Below are 22,273 nucleotides of genomic sequence, written 5' to 3'. Positions count from 1 at the left end.
TATGAAAATTTTTCGTGGCCTAAATTATTTATTCTAATTATTTTCAACTGAAAAATAGCAGACATAACGCCTAGACCATCCCACAAACAGTGGCTGACTTCGCTCATTGGACGTTACTGGATGTTCAACTAATAGAATAAATCTACAAACTCATGGATATTGATGTAACTTCACCCCAGAGTATTCCAAGTTATCGGTTTTCACGATAAACATAAAATAAACTAGGAACGAATCAAGTATGTCAAGGATAACGGATAAGTGAAGATATAAGATATTTTGGGTAGAGGAGATTTTCATCAGATTTCCCTTAAAGTTCTAAAGAAATAAAAATTAGGTCCTCACCTGATCCTATCCAACCATCAAGGGGTGAGAAAACAAGGTAGGGCTCAGGCTGGTTGATAGGGATATCATTTCTTTGTATGTATGCACACATCACTCCTCAAGAACGGCCAATTACAAGAGTTCAAGCACGGCAATTAAATCTTCAGAGCTTGTTCGGTTGTTCCTAAATATTCTTCAGAGGAATCTAATGATATTATTATATCCTTAGAAACTATGGAGAGGTAAAAAGGAGTACATGGAGAGAGGCATGGGGGCAGAGAAGACCAATGGGGGGATTCAATTGAAGTTGGAGGCACAATCCATATATATCAAGTTTGAGTCCATCTTGAACTATAGGGGCAACTGGTACTAAAATCTAGAAGTGCTTGCATCCTCTTATTCCTCATGCTGAGTTGTATTGTTGCTTGGTTGAACTAGATCCGGTCGAGTTTAGGCCTGCGACATAAACTATCTTGGGACTACTTTTCAATCTTGCAATTTATAAATTGAGCAATTGCTACTCCATGCTACCATATTGTGCCTCCCATGCTCTAAATATATATTTCTACTCAGATAGTTTTGACCCACACAATCTCGGTGCCACGCCGCCATAGGTATCACAAACTAGCCACCGGTAGTATCATCCATGGTTTTTCTTTGGTAAGAACCATATAAGATCTCGATAGATATGTGAGAGTGTGTGCCCACTGTCTACATAGTAGTTGATAGGGATAATCCTTTGTGTTTTCTTTTTCTATCTTCTTGCTAGCAATGTTGAACCATGAGTTTGTTCTTGTAAGCGACCTATAGGGCTACATAGACTAGATATTTACAAGGATGGATGAAGCCATTGCAAAGGGGGTCAATGAAGTTTTTGCCAAATAGTTTGGTTCTCAATCTCATATTTTTACTTTAAAAAAATGGTGTGCATTATTTAAAGGAGCACCTCCTTGCCATCCTTTCTCCAGTGACTAACCTTTTGTAGGATAATACGAGTATTCAAGGTTAGCAAGTGCTAAGTTCAAGTGGAGAAGGCAGAGCAAAATCAGTTCTGCAATTTATTCCAGACTTCGTTGTGATGGAGTGACATTGTCGTATCATCATTGATAGCAAGAGTTGCAACAACCTTGCAAGCAATGAAGTCGAGAAGATTGGCTTGACCAGACAGCCACACCCACATTCGCACAACATCGAATAGAAAAAATAATAAGACAAAGGTTAATAAAATTGTACGCGTAGAATTTTCAGTTGGTACTTGTAAAGATAGTGCAGATTTTGACATAATACCGATGCAAGCATGTTTTGGTTGCTAGGTAAACCATGGATATCTAAAAGTAATGATTTGCGCAATGAGATTGCTAATGAAACTCATTCAAATACTATGGTAGAAAATTTTCTCTCTTACCTGTAACTACTGCTAAAATTTTAGAAGCTTATCTCAATTGGGTATAGAAAAGAAATAATGAAGGTTTTAGAAAAATATGGGCTAAATCAGGTGATTTATCTTTTTTTTTTTGTGAGAGAAAGAGTGCATTCATTCATCAACAGAGTAATTACATTCTAGTTTTAGAAGCTCACTAATACAAATAGGAAAGTTTTTTCTCCAGACCACACTATGCAAAGTACATCTTGCTAATTGAGCTAATTCATGAGCTACTCTATTGCACTCTCTCCCAATTTTACTAAACCTCACATAAGGAATCATCCTCGTAGCATGTTTAATCTCCTTCACAATATTTGAATATCTTGACCTATCCTCCATAGTTGTTTTAAGGGCCTCCACTAAGCAAAGGCAATCTGACTCAATTATAGTTGGCTTTTTTATCCATTCCGCTGCTTGCTTGATGCCTTTATAATAGGCTTCAGCTTCTGCCTCGTCAACTGTGGCACGCTTTTTATTTACATTTTAGGATGATAAGAGTACTCTACCCGAACGGTCTCTGATAATGACTCCACTAAAATTCTCTCATGTTGTCACAAAGAAAGAAGCATCAATATTTAGTTTTACCCATCCCTCCGATGGTGCCGACCATTTCTCACATCTCTCTCTGAAAATTTCCTTTTGTACAGTTCCCTTCGGTTTCCATTTGGTGAGTACTGGTGCTTTCCCTTTTGCATCTTCCTTTCTTCCATAACGAATGTTTAATAAAGATTGCCAATAGCTTACAATAAACCTTGCTTGCTTCAAGGTGAATATGTCGACAATATGAAATAAAGTGAACATATCACTGTATCAGGTAACAGCTCTTGCGGTGTTGAATTTGTCCATCAATCATGTTGTATATTGGAACATTGTCTTGATTTACCTTTGTTTTATAAATTGTTTTGAAAACTATGTGAGCTGTTGCTCTTAGCTAGCCTGTTCTGTGGCCCTCTATGGCTCTATTATCCTTTTTTTTCGCGGAGGCATTTCTCCTTGGGAAGAAAAGCAGTGTGACATTTCTAACATTCGCATCCATATTTGCATGGCTCAGCGTGAGCAGGGCAAGCAACATGCCAACATGCAGGCTGGGTTTGCGCTGCTCCCCACGCGCCGCGGTTTACTATTCCTGATCTCCTTCCAACGCATGGCTCCCCGTCCATTGCTTTGCTCCGCCATTGTCCACACACCTGCAGCTCGCCTCCTGCCTTTAACCCACCGGCAATGTCAGCAGCCTCGATTTCCTAGCTTCCTTCCTGCTCTCTCACTCCTCTGTAGGTGCGTCCTTGTTCGTCTTGCATCATATCGATCTGTACGTACGTTTGCCATCATACATTGGCTCTGGTTGCGTATGTATGTGCAGGTGATCTGAAATCGACAGGAGGGATGGCGAGGATACTGCTCCATGGCTCGCTTCACGTCACCATCTTTGAGGCAGAGGAGCTGTCCAACTCCAGCAGGCCCAGCAGCCAGGCTCCCGGGTTCCTCCGCAAGCTGGTTGAGACGGTCGAGGACACGGTGGGCGTGGGCAAGGGCACCAGCAAGATCTACGCCACCATCGGGCTCGGCAAGGCCCGCGTCGGCCGCACCCGCACGCTCACCGACGAGACGGCCAGCCCGCGGTGGTACGAGTCCTTCCACGTCTACTGCGCGCACCTCGCCTCCGACGTCGTCTTCACCATCCGGGCCAAGAACCCCATCGGCGCCTCCACCGTCGGCGTCGCCTACCTCCCCGTCCGCGACATCTTCGACGGCCACGAGGTGGACCGCTGGCTGCACCTCTGCGACGGCGGCGGCGACGGCAAGGACCGCAAGCCGCTCGAGAGCGGCGGGAAGGTCCACGTCAAGCTCCAGTACTTCGACATCTCCAAGGACCGGAGCTGGGGCAGGGGCGTGCGCAGCGGCAAGTACCCCGGCGTGCCCTACACCTTCTTCTCGCAGCGGCAGGGGTGCAGGGTCACGCTGTACCAGGACGCGCACGTCCCCGACGGCTTCGTCCCGCGGATCCCGCTCGACGGCGGCAGGTGCTACGAGGCGCACCGGTGCTGGGAGGACATCTTCGACGCCATCAGCGGCGCCAAGCACCTCATCTACATCACCGGGTGGTCGGTGTACACGGAGATCACGCTGCTCAGGGACGGCGCCCGGCCGCCCAGGCCCGGCGGCGGCGTCACGCTCGGCGAGCTGCTCAAGAAGAAGGCCGGCGAGGGTGTCCGCGTGCTCATGCTCGTCTGGGACGATCGCACCTCCGTAGGGGTGCTCAAGAAGGACGGGCTCATGGCCACCCACGACGAGGAGACGATGAACTACTTCCAGGGCACCGACGTGCATTGCGTGCTGTGCCCGCGGAACCCCGACGACTCAGGGAGCATCGTGCAGGACCTGCAGATATCCACCATGTTCACGCACCACCAGAAGATTGTCGTCGTCGACCACGACATGCCGGTGTCGCGGTCGTCGCAGCGGCAGCGGAGGATCCTCAGCTTCGTGGGCGGGCTGGACCTCTGCGACGGCCGCTACGACACGCCGTCCCACTCGCTGTTCCGGACGCTGGACGGCGTGCACCACGAGGACTTCCACCAGCCAAACTTCGCGACGGCCGCCATCGCCAAGGGCGGGCCGAGGGAGCCGTGGCACGACATCCACTGCCGCCTCGAGGGCCCCGTGGCGTGGGACGTGCTCTACAACTTCGAGCAGCGGTGGCGCAAGCAGGGCGGCAAGGACCTGCTCATCCAGCTCCGGGACCTCGCCGACGAGCTCATCCCGCCGTCGCCCGTCACGTTCCCGGACGACCCCGAGACGTGGAACGTGCAGCTGTTCCGCTCCATCGACGGCGGCGCCGCGTTCGGGTTCCCCGACACCCCCGACGACGCCACCAGGGCCGGGCTCGTCAGCGGCAAGGACCAGATCATCGACCGGAGCATCCAGGACGCCTACATCCACGCCATCCGCCGCGCCAGGAGCTTCATCTACATCGAGAACCAGTACTTCCTCGGCAGCTCCTACTGCTGGAAGCCCGACGGGATCAAGCCCGAGGACATCGGCGCGCTGCACCTCATCCCTAAGGAGCTGTCCATGAAGGTGGTGAGCAAGATCGAGGCCGGCGAGCGCTTCGCGGTCTACGTCGTGGTGCCCATGTGGCCCGAGGGCATCCCGGAGAGCGGCTCCGTGCAGGCCATCCTCGACTGGCAGAGGAGGACCATGGAGATGATGTACACCGACATCGCGCAAGCCATCCAGGCCAAGGGGATCGACGCCAACCCCAGGGACTACCTCACCTTCTTCTGCCTCGGCAACCGGGAGGCGAAGAAGGCCGGGGAGTATGTGCCCACGGAGGAGGCTGAGCCTGACACTGACTACATCAAGGCCCAGCACAACAGGAGGTTCATGATCTATGTCCACACCAAGATGATGATGGGTAATCCGTCCGTCCACCGTCCCTCCTAGAATTACTCTTGATTTTTCGAATTCGAGGCGTCCATCTTCTGAATTTTCTAATTCGAAATTTGCTGTGTGTGCAGTGGATGATGAGTACATCATCGTGGGGTCGGCCAACATCAACCAGCGTTCCATGGACGGGGCGAGGGACTCGGAGATCGCGATGGGCGCGTACCAGCCGCACCACCTGGCGGCGGCGAGCCGGCCGGCGAGAGGGCAGGTGCACGGGTTCCGGATGTCGCTGTGGTACGAGCACCTGGGCGCGGTGGACGACGCGTTCACCCGGCCGGACAGCCTCGAGTGCATCCGCAAGGTGAACGCCATGGCGGACAGGTACTGGGACCTGTACGCCGGCGACGGGCCCGAGCGCGACCTGCCGGGGCACCTGCTCACCTACCCCGTCGCCGTCGCCGCCGACGGCTCCGTCAACCAGCTGCCGGGGACGGAGTTCTTCCCGGACACGCAGGCGCGGGTGCTTGGCGCCAAGTCCGACTACCTCCCGCCCATTCTCACCACATAGGCGTGTGCTCTGACTGAATCGCAATGCCCATCATCTTCGTCTGTTTGTCTTTTGGATTTACTAGTTTTTTTCTGAACCTGATTTTACTGATTTTGGTTATTGTTTTATTGGAATAAGAGAAGAACTAGTTTGCGATTTTTTTTAGAAAATAAAAGATGCACTAATGTAGTGTGCATGATGATGAACTCATTGTTATTTTAGGTTTTAGTATTGTATTGTATCAAGTAGTATTTTTAACATCATTGCATAACTAATGGACTGATAGTGTTTTGGTTAGATTTTGCGCTATCAATTGCTGAATAGCCATATCCATTTGTGATTTGTACGAGTTGGACAACTGCTACCAAACCATTTGCTAGATTTCACTGTCATATCCTCATGGAGACATGGACTGAACGAATTCACATATTACTGTTTATGACTGCACCACTTAATTTTGGGATTTATTTACATTTCTTACCCTTTCTAGAAGTGCATATGTGGTGCTAGGTGAATTGGAATGGACGGAGCTAATTGTGCTGAGTCTTCTTGTTGACACTCAGATTTGGCTCACGTGGAACATAAAGCGATTGAAGAATATCCAAAAAAAAAACCCTACTTTGATTCTCACTCTGCATTTACTGCCTTTTCCTGTGAAAATAAAAATTGATAGAATTCCTTTTATTTTTTCTTCAAATCCAAAAAATGTTTTTTTAAAATGTTTTTCATGGTGAATACCTTCTCAACTGCTCTCATCCACAAAGGCGATGTCTTTTTATAAATAATGGCTAAGTTGCCAAAGCTATCAATATCACCTGTTAATTCTGTGATTCTGTCTCTTTCATATATACTATATCCAGGAACCAGGATATATATATTTTTTCAACAAAAAACACAAAGTTCATAAAACAAAGGATACAATAGAAAGAAAACATTAACCATATCTTGATGTGAACTCAATCTATTGAGCATTCTGCCAGTTTCAACTGAATGACATGAAGACCCAAGAGATGTATAATCTCATTGACATTTAAAGAGTATCAGGCTACCACTAAAGTGAGACATCCAGAAGTATGTGCCAAAATTTGTATTCTCTTGAAATTTACCTGAAAATGCTATGTCGGCGTTGCTCACTTGTTCCACCACACCTTCTCGACGAAACTTACGTATGTACAAGCTTCTCGCAGACAAAGAAGCTGACAAGGGAACATATGTTTTTTAAGATAAACATGGGGAAACGATAGGTGTTTGCTACCGTGAAGGCCAGTCTGCTTCACCGCATCAGTTGATGGTTCCAAATTCTCGACCCTTCTATAGTTTGTTGCCTCATCAGGTGGTTGTTTTCATGCAGCCTGTCTTTGGTTTTAACTTCTTGAACTGAGAGTACAGGAAAACTCCAGCAAGAGCAACACCGGTTCCTGCAGGCAAGGAAAAAAAAAACAAAATTCAGACATAGATAAATTAGATGGCCAGTAATTGGTACTTGCATGAAGGATAGCATCAGCTCTGTACCTAAGGCATTTATAGGTGAAATTGGAGTTCTAAAGAAGAGAACGGATGACACAATGACCACCACACGTTTAAGAGAATTGGCAACCGAATGGGTCACAGGAGATACTCTAGCCAATAAACTGTATGAAACCTGCCAAGAAACAAATAAAGACTTTGTTATTGGTGATTCAGTGTGCAACAGAATTCATAGTAACAGTTAGATAAGAGATAATCCAAAAACCGATAGACGGTTTATGCAGAAAACGTGATACTTTCTAGACTCAAAAAGAAAAACTGAAAATTATTCAACAAGTTTTTCATCAGATGATACAGGAGAGCTGAAAAGTTATTCAATATAACTGAAGATAATACCATATTTAACTGGAAGGGCATGATCCTAGCAATAAAACAATGGACAAAACATATATATTATCTGCAAGCAAATAGTAAGTAGTTTGTTTGGATCTAAGTAGCCAACCGCAGTAGCCACTAGCAGACAATTTTAGCAACCTCCGAGAGACTACAAAAGATGTTTTTAGTGGAGACTGGCCTCACCTGTTGGTAAAAATAGAAACATGTACCAGCAAGTGCCGCTCTTACAGATAATTCTTTTACATTAACTCCCTGCAAACCCAGAAAATTTAGTATTCAGCAATTTCATGTCAGTGAAGAGTTGAAATATTCCAAAGTTTCTTGTTTTCTATGCTGGCCACACTTACAGCATTCTGTAGATACGATGGGCTAAACTTGATGCCTTCTACAGATAGCATCAGTGGAGCAGATAACAAGAATGCCATGACAGTTATTATCGAGAAGAGATTTATGTCATCCAAACTGTCCTGTAATAAGAACAAGTTTTGTTAGGGGGTGCAGTGTTTGTGAATATACAGTTAGGGAACATTATAAGAGCAAAAAGCTCACCTCTTTATCAGCGAGAATTTTCTTGCTGTAAACGTTCCGCGATTGGTTCGTAAGATTCGAAGCCATGGCACTCCAGAATCCAATCCTGTTTTCTCATAATATTAGAATCAAATACACAATATTGCTTTGAGTAAACTCTTTGACGCTTTGAAGCAATAAATTACCAGTTGAAAGAAACTTCAGTCATGGACGCCAATACAACTCCACCAACAATAGGAACAAGTGAACCCAACACCAATAGAGAAGGTGTCTGTAGAAACATTAGAATAGAGAAACAGAGGTTTATATGGAGGATTCCACCTTTAAGGACAAATAACCTAGCAAAGGTGTGAACCAACCAATTACCGCTCCTAGGAACAGGGCAGAGAGGAGGACCGAGAAGAAGGGCTCCATGGCCTTGATGGTGTGCGTGAAGGAGACAGCCACCTTGCCCAAACTCATATTGGTGAAAACATTTCCAAGCATGTGGATCAAAGCCAAAGGCAGGAGCTTTGCATACTGCATCAGCAAATAAATAACAACGCATCGCATCAGCTATATGAATGAAGCAGTGTAACATTTCCAAGCATAACGCGCTGTTCGCTTGGCCATAAGTCATGGCTGAAAGTACTGTTGGCTGATTTGTCGCGAGAGAAAAATATTGTTCGTTGGCTGAAAAAGTACGGCTAAGCCAAGCGAACAGGGCGTAACTAATATCTAGTATCTTATTACAGCTGCAGGTCACAGCAAAGGTGAGTAATCTTCTTCTTTTTTGTTTATACAGTACCTGTTTGAGGGAGAGCCTCGGTTTGGGATGCAGATTGAGTAGCCACATGAGTGTGATGAAGAAGGATCCCGATGCGAAGTGGAAGGTAGTGATGGTGTAAGGGAAGGGTATCGCTTTCAGAACCTGGTCATTGCACAATTCCAAAACAATGTAGTTAGAAGGTTCGATACGGTTGAACAACCCCATTAGGAAAAGACCTGAGGAACGGGACGAAACGGCGGACCAGCTTGTTGTAGATGTTGAAGTAGATGTTGAGGAGGTACCAGACGAGGATCATGGTCCCGAGCTGCAGGGTCCGTGAAATGCGACCGGCGCCCTCCGGCTTACCGGTGGCCGCCGCCGCCCGCGTCCTCACCGCGGCGACGCCCGGCGCGAGCAGGGGCGAGGGCAGCGGGCGCAGGCCCCCGCGAATGTCGAGCGGGAGTGCGGGCGCGCCGGCGCCGGCGACCGGCCAGCGGCAGCCATGAGAAGAAGAGGGGGAGGAGGAGGAGGAGGACTGGGAGCACAAGAAGGCGACGTGGCGCGAGGAGGGTCGGGATGGGGGCGCGGGCGAGCGGCGCGCCGCGGCCCAGGTTCTAGAGGAGGAGACAGACGAGCAGGACGCCGCCATGCTCTGCATCTCGGCACGCCCGCGATACCCTCCTCCGGCCTCAGCAGTCAGGTCCGGATCAACGCCACTTGGCGGCGTCGATGGCCACGGACTCCCGGCGGGGTTCGCGGGGTTTCTGGAAAGGGGCTGGGGCGGAGGAGCGAATGCGGCTGGGATGGATGGGAGGAGGAGCGGTGCCGCTGTCTGTCACCACGGCGCGGCCATTTATGGAGGAGGGAGGGCGCTCCGCCCGGGAGAGGGAAAGGGAAAGGGACGGCGGTAGGCTTCCGCAGCTGCTTCTGCCCGCGCCTGTGGCGCGCGAGGCGACGGGAATCGGACGGTAGTGGAAGTCCGGGAGGGGCAGACGGCGTGGAGTGGACCGGGGAGAGTGGAATGGAGGGGGTGACCGACTGACCGGACGCGCGGTGCGGAGACGAAACGAAACCGAACGGAGCTCGCTCGCTCCGGAGTCCTGGTCGGCGGCGGGGCCGTCCTGGTCGGGCAGGGGCCAGCCGCCACTACTGAATGCATTTTGGACGCCAGCGTCCAAGTGGCAACAGACCTCAACATCTCAAGTCTCAAGTACTACGGTGTCCCGTTTGCTTGTACCGCGCAGCACGTGTAAAGCCACAGTGCGAGGGAAAAAAAGTGGCGCTCCTGGCTTTTCATCCGCCATATTTTTGTTTTGGCGATGAGAAACTAGGACTGCACGATATGCAAAGGCTGCCACACTTTTGGCATGCATAATATGCAGCCGCAATTAAACACAGAGCCCTTAGTTTAGTTTTCAAAAGTGCACTATGTAAAAAGAAGATTTTATGTCACATCAAATTTGTGGTATATGCATGGAGTACTAAATGTAGACGAAATCAAAAACTAACTGCACAGTTTGCTTTAACTTTGCGAGACAAATTTTTTGAGCCTAATTAGTCAATGTTTGGACAATAATTCACAAATACAAACAAAATGCTACAGTGGAGAATCGTGTACTATGCAAAATTTGCAGGTGCAAACTTTGCCGAACTAAACGCGGCCAGAGTTGCCAACCATTATGACAAGCTGCCACGCAAACGAGATATCCTTATATTTCGGGGCAGCAAAAGAGTTTCTAATAAAACCTCTCAAATCTAGGATTTTTTTACAAGAATAAAAAAACTCATCCTCTAATAGTTATTAATTCATCCTTCCAATCTTTCCGTGTTTCGAAAAATAGACAGATGACATGGACATATCCGAGCGTCTACCACGCGATTATCCATCGGCCGTTCTAAAGGTGAAAGGACCGGAAAGAATAAAGTGTAGGAAAAAGTTCCTGATGCAAATGTATATAAAAGAGAAAAAATATATAAGTGGTTAGGATTATTTAGAAATAGTATATGAATCCTGATGTAAAATTGTCTTCTATAATTTATGATTGAATTATTTAAAACGGTCGGAGATGGTCTTATTTATTCCTTCTAATAATTTTTGGCGAGTTGAAAAACTTCATGATTTTGAGAAGGCATTGTTGGGAACTCTTGGAGATGCTCTTACAATAGGTATGTATTAGAGCATCTCCAACAGCATCTAAAAAATAGTTCACAAAAACAGGTTTTTCAACCTTTGCAAAATGTATTAGGAGTCATAAAAAAGCTACAACTCCAACTATTTATAAAATCTTGCGCCTAAAAGATAGATGGTAATTTTACATCAGAAATCATAAACTATTTCTAAATCACACTAACCATTTTTATACTTTATTTCTCTCTTGTACATTTGCATCAGGAATCATATCCTACTTTTTTTCTTCCCCACATCCTTTCACCTTAGATTGGGGTGACTATACGCGCGCGTAACTATAACACCCCCGGTGTTACGTATTTGTTTAACAATAGTTTAAGACTTAATAAAACCTAATAAATAAGTTTTTTATGCTTGGTGATAAATTCTTGCATGAAATAATACGATACATGTTTGTTTAAATCACCTTTGTGAATATAGTCAACATGTGTGATGTCAACCAACCTCGATTTTATGCTTAAACAACTCTAAATGAGTCTGCAAACAAAAGTTATTTAGGGTTCATGTTGGGAAAATGTGGAGAAAATGATTAAAATGCCAAAAACCTTATCTTGTTTTAATTGTTCAATAACCTTTTGAAGAATAAATAAATAATTATTTTATATAGAAACCGTAAAATATGTTGGTATGAAAAACTTAGTTTAAGTTTTGTACTTTGTGGTAGAGCACTTGTTCATGCCTAGTTTAATTGTTTGATAGGTTAATTAGTGCTTTAAAGTTTGAATAAAATATCATTTCCAGGGAGACTTGGAAAGTTTCTGTGCTTAGTGTTTTCACTGACACTACTAACTTTGGCCCTAATTACCAACTAATCCGCTGCTCTAATGACCTTGGTCCCTTAATAAAAATGGAAGTTTATCATGAAGTGAAGATCTTTTGTTACAGTAGCCAACTCCGAATTTGGACGGAATATGCCGAACAGTGTGGTCAAGGGAAGCACATCGCACTGGCCACACCCTTACCCTGCTCTGCCGTCGCCCACGCCCTGCTCTATGCGTGCCAGTGCGCCTAGGCCGCCATGCCACGCCCACGTCACCTCTGCCCGCCCCTGCTCACGCCCAGCACCCATGCCGCGCTGCTCCCTCGCCTCGACCTTATCCAGCCGCGCTCACCTTTCTTTTATCGCTCCCTCCCCTTCGCTTCGTTGCTCATACCTCCCACCATGGCCGAGCTCTAGAGCTTGCGACCACGCCGTTTGTTCTCGCTGCTGCGTTCGGCCGTAGGCCGAGTTGATCTTGCCCCAACATCCGCCTCGCTCCTCGCTGTGCCCCGCGTGTGCTCACCGTAGCCCGCGTTGCCGGGAGCCGCCGTGGCCCCTGCTTGGGCCGCCACCACGCGAGCATGCGGCCTGGCCACTGCGCCCTATCCCAGTGCGAGCAGAGCCCAGCCGCGAGCGCGTTGTGGCCGCCCGGTTCCACGCAGCTCGCGTTCGCCACCGATCACACCCCATAGCGCCGCTGCAGCTGGTCCGCGCGCAGCCGAGCGCACACACACACGGCTGGCCCTCCACACTCCTCCTTCGGCCAAGCTACCGCCGCCCACACATGCGATCAGGGCCGCTGCTGCCCCCGTGCACCGCCCTCACCCTTGCCGGTGGCCTCTGCCGGCCAAATTGGTCTTGTCGTGGCCCTCCTCTGCTCGGTGAAGACGAGGAAGAAGAAGAGAAGGACCTCGTGCTTAAATAGAAGCTTTTCTAGGGTTCTGAATGTAAACCTCATGACACATGAATAGTGCTGCTAGACTGTAGGTTGATTTAGGAAAAGCTCAGGGGCCTCGATGCAAAGTGTTTGTCTTTTATGGGTTTTCCTTTTTCTTTTATGTTTAAATCGGCTAAAACTTAAAAAATTCATAATAAATCATAGAAAAATCATAAAAATACCAAACTAGTTTTGTTACACTCCACACAACTAGATCTATGCAGTTGATACATAACATAACATATTTTAGTACAAAAAATTTTGCTATAGATCTTTGCCTATGCTTTTTAATGTTAAATTCATATCTGTTGTTGTATGAATCCAATTGCTATGAATTTTTTACGGTATGTTAATTGTTCCACGTTGGTGCTGTGGTAAAAATTTCATGTTCAATGGATGTTTATTTATTGAGTTATTGAATTATCATGTGTCACATGCTTTTATTGCCATTAAATCTTAATTAACTGTTAGTAAATAATATGCTTATCCAGAAATTATGAAATTCATGCAGTAGTTATGTTTAGTTAAAATGTATCACCCATAAATTTTTCATGTCCAAAAGAGATGTTTGGTGTGCCACCTTTTTATTCCTTGGTTATAATTATTAAAGCTTTTATATATGTTAGGTGTTTAGATTAGGGTTAATATATGTTTGTCTACACTACTTGTTTTACATGATGACTAGGCAAAAATATGTTTAGTAAGTAGAAGTGTGCTTGACATGTTATGATAAGCTTTCACTTGTATGTTAAAAATGCAAATGGTTGTTTTTCTCACTTGTGTTTGGTTGATAACAGTAACTCGCAAGTAAGTCGCTAGGAGAGGATGAGAGTCGAGCATCCAATGTTTAGTTATCTTTCATCGTGGTGACATGATGCTTGTATTGTAGTGTTTGTAAATGTCTTGTTATGCTTGTTTGACTTAAGCATGCATTGCATTATTGTATATCATTTAGGAACGATGATCGATCGATGGATCAACTGATGGATGTTGGCATCAAGCGAGAGAGGGTGTCATAGTGATCAGTCCTGAAGATGATGGTTGATGATGTTGAAGATGGAGCCAGCAAACTCAGTGTTAATAAGTTACCCAAGCAAGCCCCGGTGCATAACCCCTATTTTTCCAGCACTTATTAATATGTTGTTTGTGCATTAAGTTGTAGGAGTTGTTTGAAACCCACCTGCATAAATATTTTATCCTATGAGTCCTACTAGTATGACAGAAATCATGTAGTATGCCATGCTATAAGGCTTACGGTAGAAGTCGAGTGATGGACGGTCACTCGCGAGAAATAGGCGATGGTTATAGTGTTACTACTATCACATGGACTTGAGATGCTGGATAATAATTGGAGACTGGGCGGGAAGTGGAAAATGTTTTTTTTGAATGGTTGGTTGGTGCTGCGGAGCCGGGCTCTGGGTGCCCATTTTCCCGCCTGTGTCGGTTAAGGACCGTACCATTGGTAGCGATGTGACAAGCTTGAAGATACCAAACACATAACAGGGGCCTGAGTTACAGTTGACCGTGAAGCTTAGTACTTTCTTACGACTAAGGTGCGCAAAACGTTCACCAGAGTGTTTCCCTGGCCATCTAGTGGCTGTTTTAGGACGGGGAATGTCCATGGACCAAACTTAGGAGGGGGAAACCCGTCCGGGACGGGCCTCCTAGGGTGGGTTCCCCAGGGTGGTTAGGTCATTTCGGGCCTTGGTCGTACGATTGGAGTGGTTGCCTAGTACTTGCTCTTTTAAAAAAAGTATAGGCGTGTGTTTGGGATTGTCCAGCTGGATGTACATCGATTGCAATCGCCGCCCTCCTTCGATATGGATACCACTTGTCGCACCACTGCTATCGTAGTTAATGCAACTGGAACATGGAGTTGATGATGAGGCTTATGCCGGATGATGAAATATATTCTATGCTTGAAAGTAGTTCAGGTACTTACCTAGAGTGGTTAAGTAATAAACTTGATGTGACTGCTAAAGCCTTGAATACCAGAATGCACTATTAGTAATGCTTCTCTGCAAAAACAACTAAACAGCTAGCCAAATAGCCCCCTGCATATCCTTGAGAGTCGGGAGATTAATCTCACCTAGTCGGGTAAGTCTTGTGGAGTACATTGTGTACTCAGGGTTTTATTCCCCCTGTTGCATGTAACAGGTGGATGCTGGAGCTAACTGTTGCTATGTGTGGATACCTCCTGGTGGGCTCAGCGAGGCTTCCTCTATTGCCGCTATCGTAGCATCTTATTCTTAAATCCCTACATCTACTTCAATATTCAAAACTGTTAAGTTTCCGTTGCTTTTGTATAAAATAACATTTCTTCCGCTGCTTTTATGAAATATGTTTTGTAAAAACTCTGATTTATGAAATGTTGTGATGTATAAAATAATTAAGAATGTTGTAAGCTTTATTCACTTGTTTATGATCCTGATGGAAATGTAGATTTTCGAGTTCTCCCGCTGGATGTGCTCGATAGACTACCGGGTTTTGCTTAGTCTCTTGTGTACTTAGTGTCAAATGGCTAACAAGTACACTTAGGATTAGGTTAAATTGGAAGGTTCTGCCATAGTAACTTTACGTGTGTGGGGTGGTTTTTTCCACGTGCCAAAAGATTGGGTGTTGGGTTTGGGAGTTGTTGGAGATGGGTTTTTTTAATACTAGCATACGCCCGTGCGTTGCTACGGAAGTCTTCAAATTTCAAAAGCAATAAGAGTGTAGAAAAATAATAAGTCAAAATCAACCAAAAAATAAATTTTAACTCAGCTTAACAATATACTATTCTGAGCCACACTCAAATAAATAATGTTTAAAGGACATCATACATGTCATAGCTAGCTTCATGAGCATATCCCTCTCGCAGTATCCATCCAGTGACCTCTCCTTGATATGCCCAAGCAGTTTTGTTGCGGCATTTGTGTACTTTTCAATCATCTTCCATTTGGGGAGTGAGTTTTCAGCATTCATGAGATGCTTAATGTTACCAATCAAATTAGCGCCATCAAACACAAGCTCAACCTTTCCACCATAGTGCTTTGGTTCACCTCGTCCAATCCTGCTTGTTCGGCAATAAGATCTTCCATTATTAACATCAACTATCTGAAAGATTTTACATGATTAAAATTCATTGAAATTCTTTATTCAAGACTTATTCTAAAAAGAGTAAAATGCACTGTAGGTCTTCAAACTATTGGCTCATTCCCATCTACGTCCTCAAACTATTAAACCAACTATCTAGGTCCCTGATCTATTTCCACGGCACACGCACAGTCCAGATGCAGCCACGTCAGCCACATAATCCGACGTGGCCGTGCCAGAGTGGCAGATGAAGGGCGGGGTCCAGATGCTTAATTGGATGACATTATATGAAACTCATTTGTAACTTTCTTTAGGAGATGAACCTGCAAGAAAGTGTAACACAACCACTTATGTCAACTTTGGAGAACCCAATGGTGTCACAACTGCAAGATGAGGCAACACCTTCTTCCCAGCTCCTAGCACTATTTTTTTCTCCTTTGTAAGACTAATAATTGAATCCCATTGTTGTAGGCTGCCCAAGCTGTGAGGCAAACTGTAGTGAGGCAACCTATTCCAGATTGTGCCTACATCAGCTCCAATCTCCCACCAGCAAGACACATGCCACTTACAACAGCATCCAAGATTGTGAGGGCCAGCAGGGTACCTGCAGAGAAGAAGAAGAAGAATGCAGCCAAGGCCAAATCCAAGTCCAAGAAAGGGACAAATGGAGAGAAGTGAAGACAGTGTGGTGTCTTACTTTTGTGTAGCAGCTACTGTTTCTTTTGTACAGCAGCAATGGCTGCCTTTTGTCAAGCAGCTAAGCTTGCCTTTTGTGCAGTGATCATAGATATATAGATCATTTGCAATGCAAACAGTAGGGTGGTAGAAGGAATGGCCTAAACTATGGTATGTAACTGCAGTGACTGATGGTCAAAGAACTAATGGCCTAAGCTATGATATGTAACTGCAGTGACTGAATTGACAATGAAATTCCAGTGATCTGGTCTATGTCACCATGTTATCAACTTCTGTCATTTGGTGCAAGAGAATTGCATAAAAGCTAACTGAAACATACTTGCATTGATACAAACTCATATTCCATTCATTGAACATGAACATGGTTATTACAGCTTGTAAACTGAAACATACTTGAACACATGGTTCAGTAGAGATACTAAGCTGCCACTTCTACATGAAAAACATGGTTATTACACCCAGAACAAGAAAAACAGCAGCAACTACAAGGCACACTGCTACAATTTTTCCTAGGTCTACCAACTTCTGTAGCTTTTCAGCTACTCTATCACTTCCATTCTTCAGAGACACTACATCAGCAAGCAAAGGTGTCAATTCAGTCTTGTTTGCTTCCACTACTCCCTCTAAGCGTCCAATTGCAATCTTGATCTGCTCAACTTCATTCATGGAATCCTCCTGCCTAATGCCGGCGTCAGCAGTCCCTCTCTTCTCCACCAATCCCTTGGCAATCAGCAGCTTCTCATACTTGTCGTCAAACAAATACCAAGGGCAAGTTGTAGAGTCCTGTAATTTGTACAGTAAGACTACAACAAGAGTATCATCGCTGTTGAACAGGGAGGGAACAATTGAAGAGGTCGGCACTTGCATCTCTCTCATGGAGCCGGCACTTGAAGAAGATGGCCCCCGGGACCTTAGATCCTGGACCCGAAGTGAGCTCGAGGATCTCCTCGCCGCATTTAGGGCACGGCACAAGGGGCAGCCCAGTGCGCGCGCCCAATCTCAGGGGCCCAACCCTCTGCGCGGATGACGAGCTGCCGAGCGACATCGCAGATTGCGTGGAGGCGCTGCGGACCGAAGAATGTGGGCGCGGGCGGCCGGACCGGAGATAGCGGCCGCGGGCGGCGAGCAGCAAGCGGCGGGCGGCGAGCAGCCTGAAGAAGATTGGGGAAGAGAAGGACGGAGTACCAACTAATGAATAGAACATTGGTGGGGGCTTTTCTGCTAAATTGGCATGACCTCGCCCTTCATCTGCCACTCTGGCACGGCCACGTCGGATTATGTGGCTGACATGGCTGCATCTGGACACTGCGTGTGCCGCGGAAATAGATTAGGGACCTAGATAGTTGGTTTAATAGTTTGAGGACGTAGATGGGAAGGAGCCAATAGTTTGAAGACCTACAGTGCATTTTACTCTTCTAAAAATCTCTTAAATCTCTTGAGAGCACAGGCAAGATAGGCATAAGTATCTAGGAGATTTGAGTAAATAGTAGCAGGAAATGGCATCTGGACAAGTACACTGTCATTGAAGTAACATATTTGCTCTGTGGCTTTCCTGAGAAGAGGCCCCTAGAAAACATGTGAAAAAGATCATTGATCATATCTCACTACTTAGCATTTAGCTGAATTGCCATCATTTTCTTAGTTTTAACAATATTTAGATCAGACCAAGACATATTTCAACCATCATCAGTCTCAGCAGCACACAGGGAAAGATTGGTCTGCACCCTATTTTGATTTTGATTAGTCCAAGCAACTTTAGCATGACAAATTATTGTCCTCAATGTGTTAATTTGGCCTGACAAACAAATAGACATATTTTTAATGCATTTGAGGCAAGTCTAGTGCTATACCAGTATATCACTATGTTTTACAAGTTCCAATAGGTCTATGTAGTTGCGGTCCTGCCATTCCTGGTAAACTAATTGAACTCACAAGACACACTGGTATATTGTGATATATTGTGATGTCAAACAGGAGGTGAGCAAACAAGTTACCAGCACAGGTGATAGATTCCGCTTGCCATTGGTCTTATTTGCCTACTACTTGGCATCCCCCTCCTGTGTGGTCCTCTGCTGCTGCTTCATGGTAAAGGCAGGGAAGATGATGGTTCTGTTCACCAGGGATTCAAGCTGGTTAGGACAGTGCATGAGTAACAGTATACCACATGCTGATGCTTGGAAGAAATCAAACCTGTTTGCAAAGCTAAAAGATAGATTAGGCAAAGTTCAAAGCATCACACCTATATAAAAGCAAACAACGGGAAATAAAAAAAATCCTTGCAGTAATAGCTACATAGTAACTTGTACTCTTTGCCACAAGAAGAATAATGGATCACAGTGATCATTGACAGTCCAATGTATGAGCATAGGTAAACTTAGCTATTTATCTGAATTCTAAAATGTCAGTAATATAAGCTGAAAATTGGTGTTCAACCTTGCACACTGATATCGAACTATGGAGAGGAAACAAACGGACACAACAATATCCTGCCATGTCCAAGAACTGCATTCTGCTCCCCATCTCCAATCTCCACCAGCTCCAAAATGATCGAGAACAGCTCCTTTAGTCTCGTACCCTGAAATTATTTCCTCAAGCCATCAAATATCACCAAAGTTATAATGCTTAGGGAATTCAATCACATAATTTTCAGTTAATTGGTCAACAAGAGATACAGATAATTTTCAGTCAATTAGTCAAACATATGAACGGCCACTCCAGCAAAGCAGCATCCTCACCGGGTGCGCAGGCCATGATAGGTTCGGTGTCATTAACGAAGAGGAGCACGGTGGAGAAGCCCTTGACCCCGACGGCGGCGGCTGCCTTGGGGTAGCGCTCCACGCTGAACTTTGCGAAGGCGACAGCGCTGCCCATGGAGCACAGCGCGGCCGCAGTCTCGGCGAACCGCAGCTGTGCGCTGCGCTCGCATCATGGCGTGTACCCAAGCAGCAGCAGCTCCGCGTGGTCGTCCACGGCGCGGCGCGCGTTGTTGTTGTCGAGTGCCAGCACCATCGACTGTGCCCTCCGCGCCGCCTCCGTGGCACCCCCGACATCGCCGCCCGCTGCATTCAGCCCGCCCCGCTCTGCCATCGTCCAGGTCTAGCTGCGTCGCCAAATGCCAAACTCATTGCAGCAGTCATCTTGCAGGCGACGGCGGGCTGCTTCTGACAGAGGAGGGTTCGATCCGGTAGCGAGGAGGGGGTAGATCTAGCAGCGCCGTTGCGTACTCACCCCTTTCCCGGTCTTCATGGAGCGACGGGGCGGCGTGGCCGCGTGACTGGGCAGGGGCGGGCTGGCGAAGTCGGTGGGAGAGGGGCGGGCGGGCGGGCGGCGGCATGCGGCAGCAGGGGAGGCGTCGGGGGGATTTTTAAATTTTTGCCATCGGATGACACGTTCGTTTCTCATTTTTATACGCATTCCTACGCAATTGCCATAGTAAATGATCAACCTCCTAAGTTTTTATCATTTTTGCTGACATGGCACGCCAGCACGCCAGGTGGGCACGCCAGCATGAGAAGACCTACAGAGCATGCGAAATGGCTTATTTACCCCTGTTGCTTCTCTCCCTCTACTCGCTGATGCGTGAACCCCACACGTCAGCTTATCTTCAACCTCCAACCATCACCCGAAGCCGAGCGACCTGACGGCGAGCGGACTCTGGCGGCGGAGGGAGGAGGAGCGGCACGCTGGCACCTAGGTTGTGCTGCTACAGAGCTGCTGCCTCATAAAAGCTCTCTGCGCTTGCTCCTGTTTGCAGCTTCCACAGAGGCGGGGTAGAAGACTGGAGTTTGCACGGAGCTACGACCATGACTGGAGCTCCATCGTCACCATCGATCTCCCCCATCCAGCCGTCTCTGCTACTCCCAACGGGCTCTGCGAGTTCGCAGTGGCATGACGACTTCACCTAGCTACTCGTCGTTCGGCAACCCCCGCCCCATCGCTGTGAACCACCGCCGTCCCGAGGTCGAGCTCACCGATCTCCGCATACACAGCAGCTCTCGCCTCCCCGTCTCCTTCGTTGGCGCCGCAAGGACCCGCTGCGGCCGCCTATCCACATCTCAGCGCCATTCCATGACCGTAGTGGCGTCTTCCACCTCAACTGAAGCACTCCGCCGGAGAGCCTCGCTTCTACTCGTGGCTGGCTACCACCAGCCCCTCTTTGCCACAAGAACTCCTCCATTGACTTCGCGCGTGGTGCCTTGCTCATCGTCCTCGGCTGCTCGGCAGCCATGGAGGGATGACGAAGCTAGAGGTGCCTGGCTCCCATCCAGGTGCTGGAGGTGTGAGATGAAGCTGGAGGTGCCTGGCTCCCATCCGTGGCTGGAGGTTGAAGACAAAGCTGATGTGTGGGGTCCACGCGTCAGCGAGTGTGGGGGTATTAACCCCTATACCCTTACGGCTAGGTTTGGGCCGGCCCAGACCAGGGGGTCCGACCCACTAGAAGACGACGCGCGGCCTAGCCGATCTGCTCGGAGTCCCGCGCAAGGAATCAAGGCAGACTTGGAGATCAAGCAAGATCCTGGTCGGTTAGAATAGGAATCCTTATCCGACCACCTATGGCAATTGTAACTGGTTGGGATTAGTTTCCAGATCTGTAACCCTGCCCCACAGACTATATAAGAAGGGCAAGGGACCCCTCTCAAAAATCATCTCATTTACACACAGCAATACAATCAGACGCAGGATGTAGGTATTACGCCTTCACGGCGGCCGAACCTGGATGAAACCTCGTGTCTGTCTTACGTCACCATCTCGTTCGTAGCTTGCGCACCTGTCTGCCGATAATCTACTATCTTGAGCATACCCCTAGGTAGACTGTCGACCATATTTCATCGATAGTGGCGCGCCAGGTAGGGGGTGTGCGTACTGCTCCCCAGACGAACAAGATGGTCATCATCCCCGGTTCCATGGCTACGCCGAACGGCCTCGCGTTCACCATCGGCCAGATCACCTGGACCACTGGCTCCGACAACTTCATCGCCATGACCACGGAGGAGGCGTATCACCATACTTTATGGTTTATGGCGCTGAGACAGTGCTCCCAGCAGATATAGCCTTCAGATCAGCACGGGTAGAGAACTTCGATGAAGACAAGACCAATGAAGTGCGGGAGCTAGAAGTGAATAGTGCAGAAGAGAAGTGGCTCGATTCTTACGTACGTACAGCCAAATACCTTGCTGTTTTACGTAGGTACTACAACAAGAACGTCAAGGAGCGGTTCTTCGTGGTCGGGGACCTGGTCCTGAAGTGGAAGACGAATCAGGCTGGTGTCCACAAACTCGCAACTCCATGGGAATAACGATTCATGATCAAGGAGGTTACACGCCCTACATCTTACAGGTTAGCTCGCCTAGACGGCACAGACGTACCCAATTCCTGGCACATCGACAAGCTTAGGCGTTTCTATGCTTAGCTACTAAGATATGTACCCCTCTTGTACTTTTGATTTATTTTAATAAGGCTATTATGATTTCTCCGACCACTCTAATGTGTCACTTCGAAGTCTATTGTTATTCTAACTCTACCAGTTAAAACCGACCACCATTCCTTCTCGGGTTCTCGAAGCAGGCCCTGTCTCCGGTTCCTCCCAACGCGTGCATGGGATCCGCTCTCTACGCTACGGGTGATCGGCAGGTGCTCTCTGGTTTGACTTGTGTGTTTCTACGTGTGCATAAGCTACGCACCTCACACTCCGACCACAAGACAAACCAGGGCCATACAAACCTTTTAGGATGACGTGTCGACTAAACTGGTACAACTAAACAGAACGCCAACATGTTCTAACTTAGTTACATCAACACGA

General features: G+C 47.1%; 2 protein-coding genes across 2 annotated transcripts; one reads left to right on the top strand and one right to left on the bottom strand.

Moving 5' to 3' along the window:
- Positions 1-2,632: 2,632 nt before the first annotated feature.
- On the top strand, positions 2,633-6,022 carry LOC136516422 (phospholipase D alpha 1-like). The gene is made up of 3 exons (XM_066509808.1): positions 2,633-3,015; positions 3,105-5,159; positions 5,263-6,022. Exons 1-3 carry the CDS (start codon positions 2,787-2,789, stop codon positions 5,697-5,699), a joined length of 2,721 nt encoding a protein of 906 aa, XP_066365905.1. The 5' UTR covers positions 2,633-2,786; the 3' UTR covers positions 5,700-6,022.
- A 579-nt stretch (positions 6,023-6,601) lies between these two features.
- LOC136516423 (phosphoenolpyruvate/phosphate translocator 3, chloroplastic-like) lies at positions 6,602-9,883 on the bottom strand. The gene is made up of 9 exons (XM_066509810.1): positions 9,080-9,883; positions 8,857-8,979; positions 8,436-8,588; positions 8,255-8,340; positions 8,091-8,175; positions 7,889-8,008; positions 7,725-7,793; positions 7,191-7,320; positions 6,602-7,096 (listed from the first exon to the last, which is right to left on the bottom strand). Exons 1-9 carry the CDS (start codon positions 9,473-9,475, stop codon positions 7,008-7,010), a joined length of 1,251 nt encoding a protein of 416 aa, XP_066365907.1. The 5' UTR covers positions 9,476-9,883; the 3' UTR covers positions 6,602-7,007.
- Positions 9,884-22,273: the final 12,390 nt, after the last annotated feature.

This window comes from Miscanthus floridulus, chromosome 17 (genome assembly GCF_019320115.1).
Source record: "Miscanthus floridulus cultivar M001 chromosome 17, ASM1932011v1, whole genome shotgun sequence".
Taxonomy (NCBI): domain Eukaryota; kingdom Viridiplantae; phylum Streptophyta; class Magnoliopsida; order Poales; family Poaceae; genus Miscanthus; species Miscanthus floridulus.
Note: the sequence above shows the minus strand (reverse complement) of the source record. Positions and strands in the feature narration are given on the sequence as shown.

Bases quoted from the DNA above. Each gene is read 5' to 3' on its own strand.
- LOC136516422 (XM_066509808.1), top strand. From the start codon at position 2,787: ATGGCTCAGCGTGAGCAGGGCAAGCAACATGCCAACATGCAGGCTGGG. The intron at 3,016-3,104 runs GTAGGTGCGTCC...ATGTATGTGCAG, and splicing joins TCCTGCTCTCTCACTCCTCT to GTGATCTGAAATCGACAGGA. The intron at 5,160-5,262 runs GTAATCCGTCCG...CTGTGTGTGCAG, and splicing joins CCACACCAAGATGATGATGG to TGGATGATGAGTACATCATC.
- LOC136516423 (XM_066509810.1), bottom strand. From the start codon at position 9,475: ATGCAGAGCATGGCGGCGTCCTGCTCGTCTGTCTCCTCCTCTAGAACC. The intron at 8,341-8,435 runs GTAATTGGTTGG...ATGTTTCTACAG, and splicing joins CTGCCCTGTTCCTAGGAGCG to ACACCTTCTCTATTGGTGTT. The intron at 7,321-7,724 runs GTGAGGCCAGTC...GTTTCTTGGCAG, and splicing joins GTTTCTATTTTTACCAACAG to GTTTCATACAGTTTATTGGC.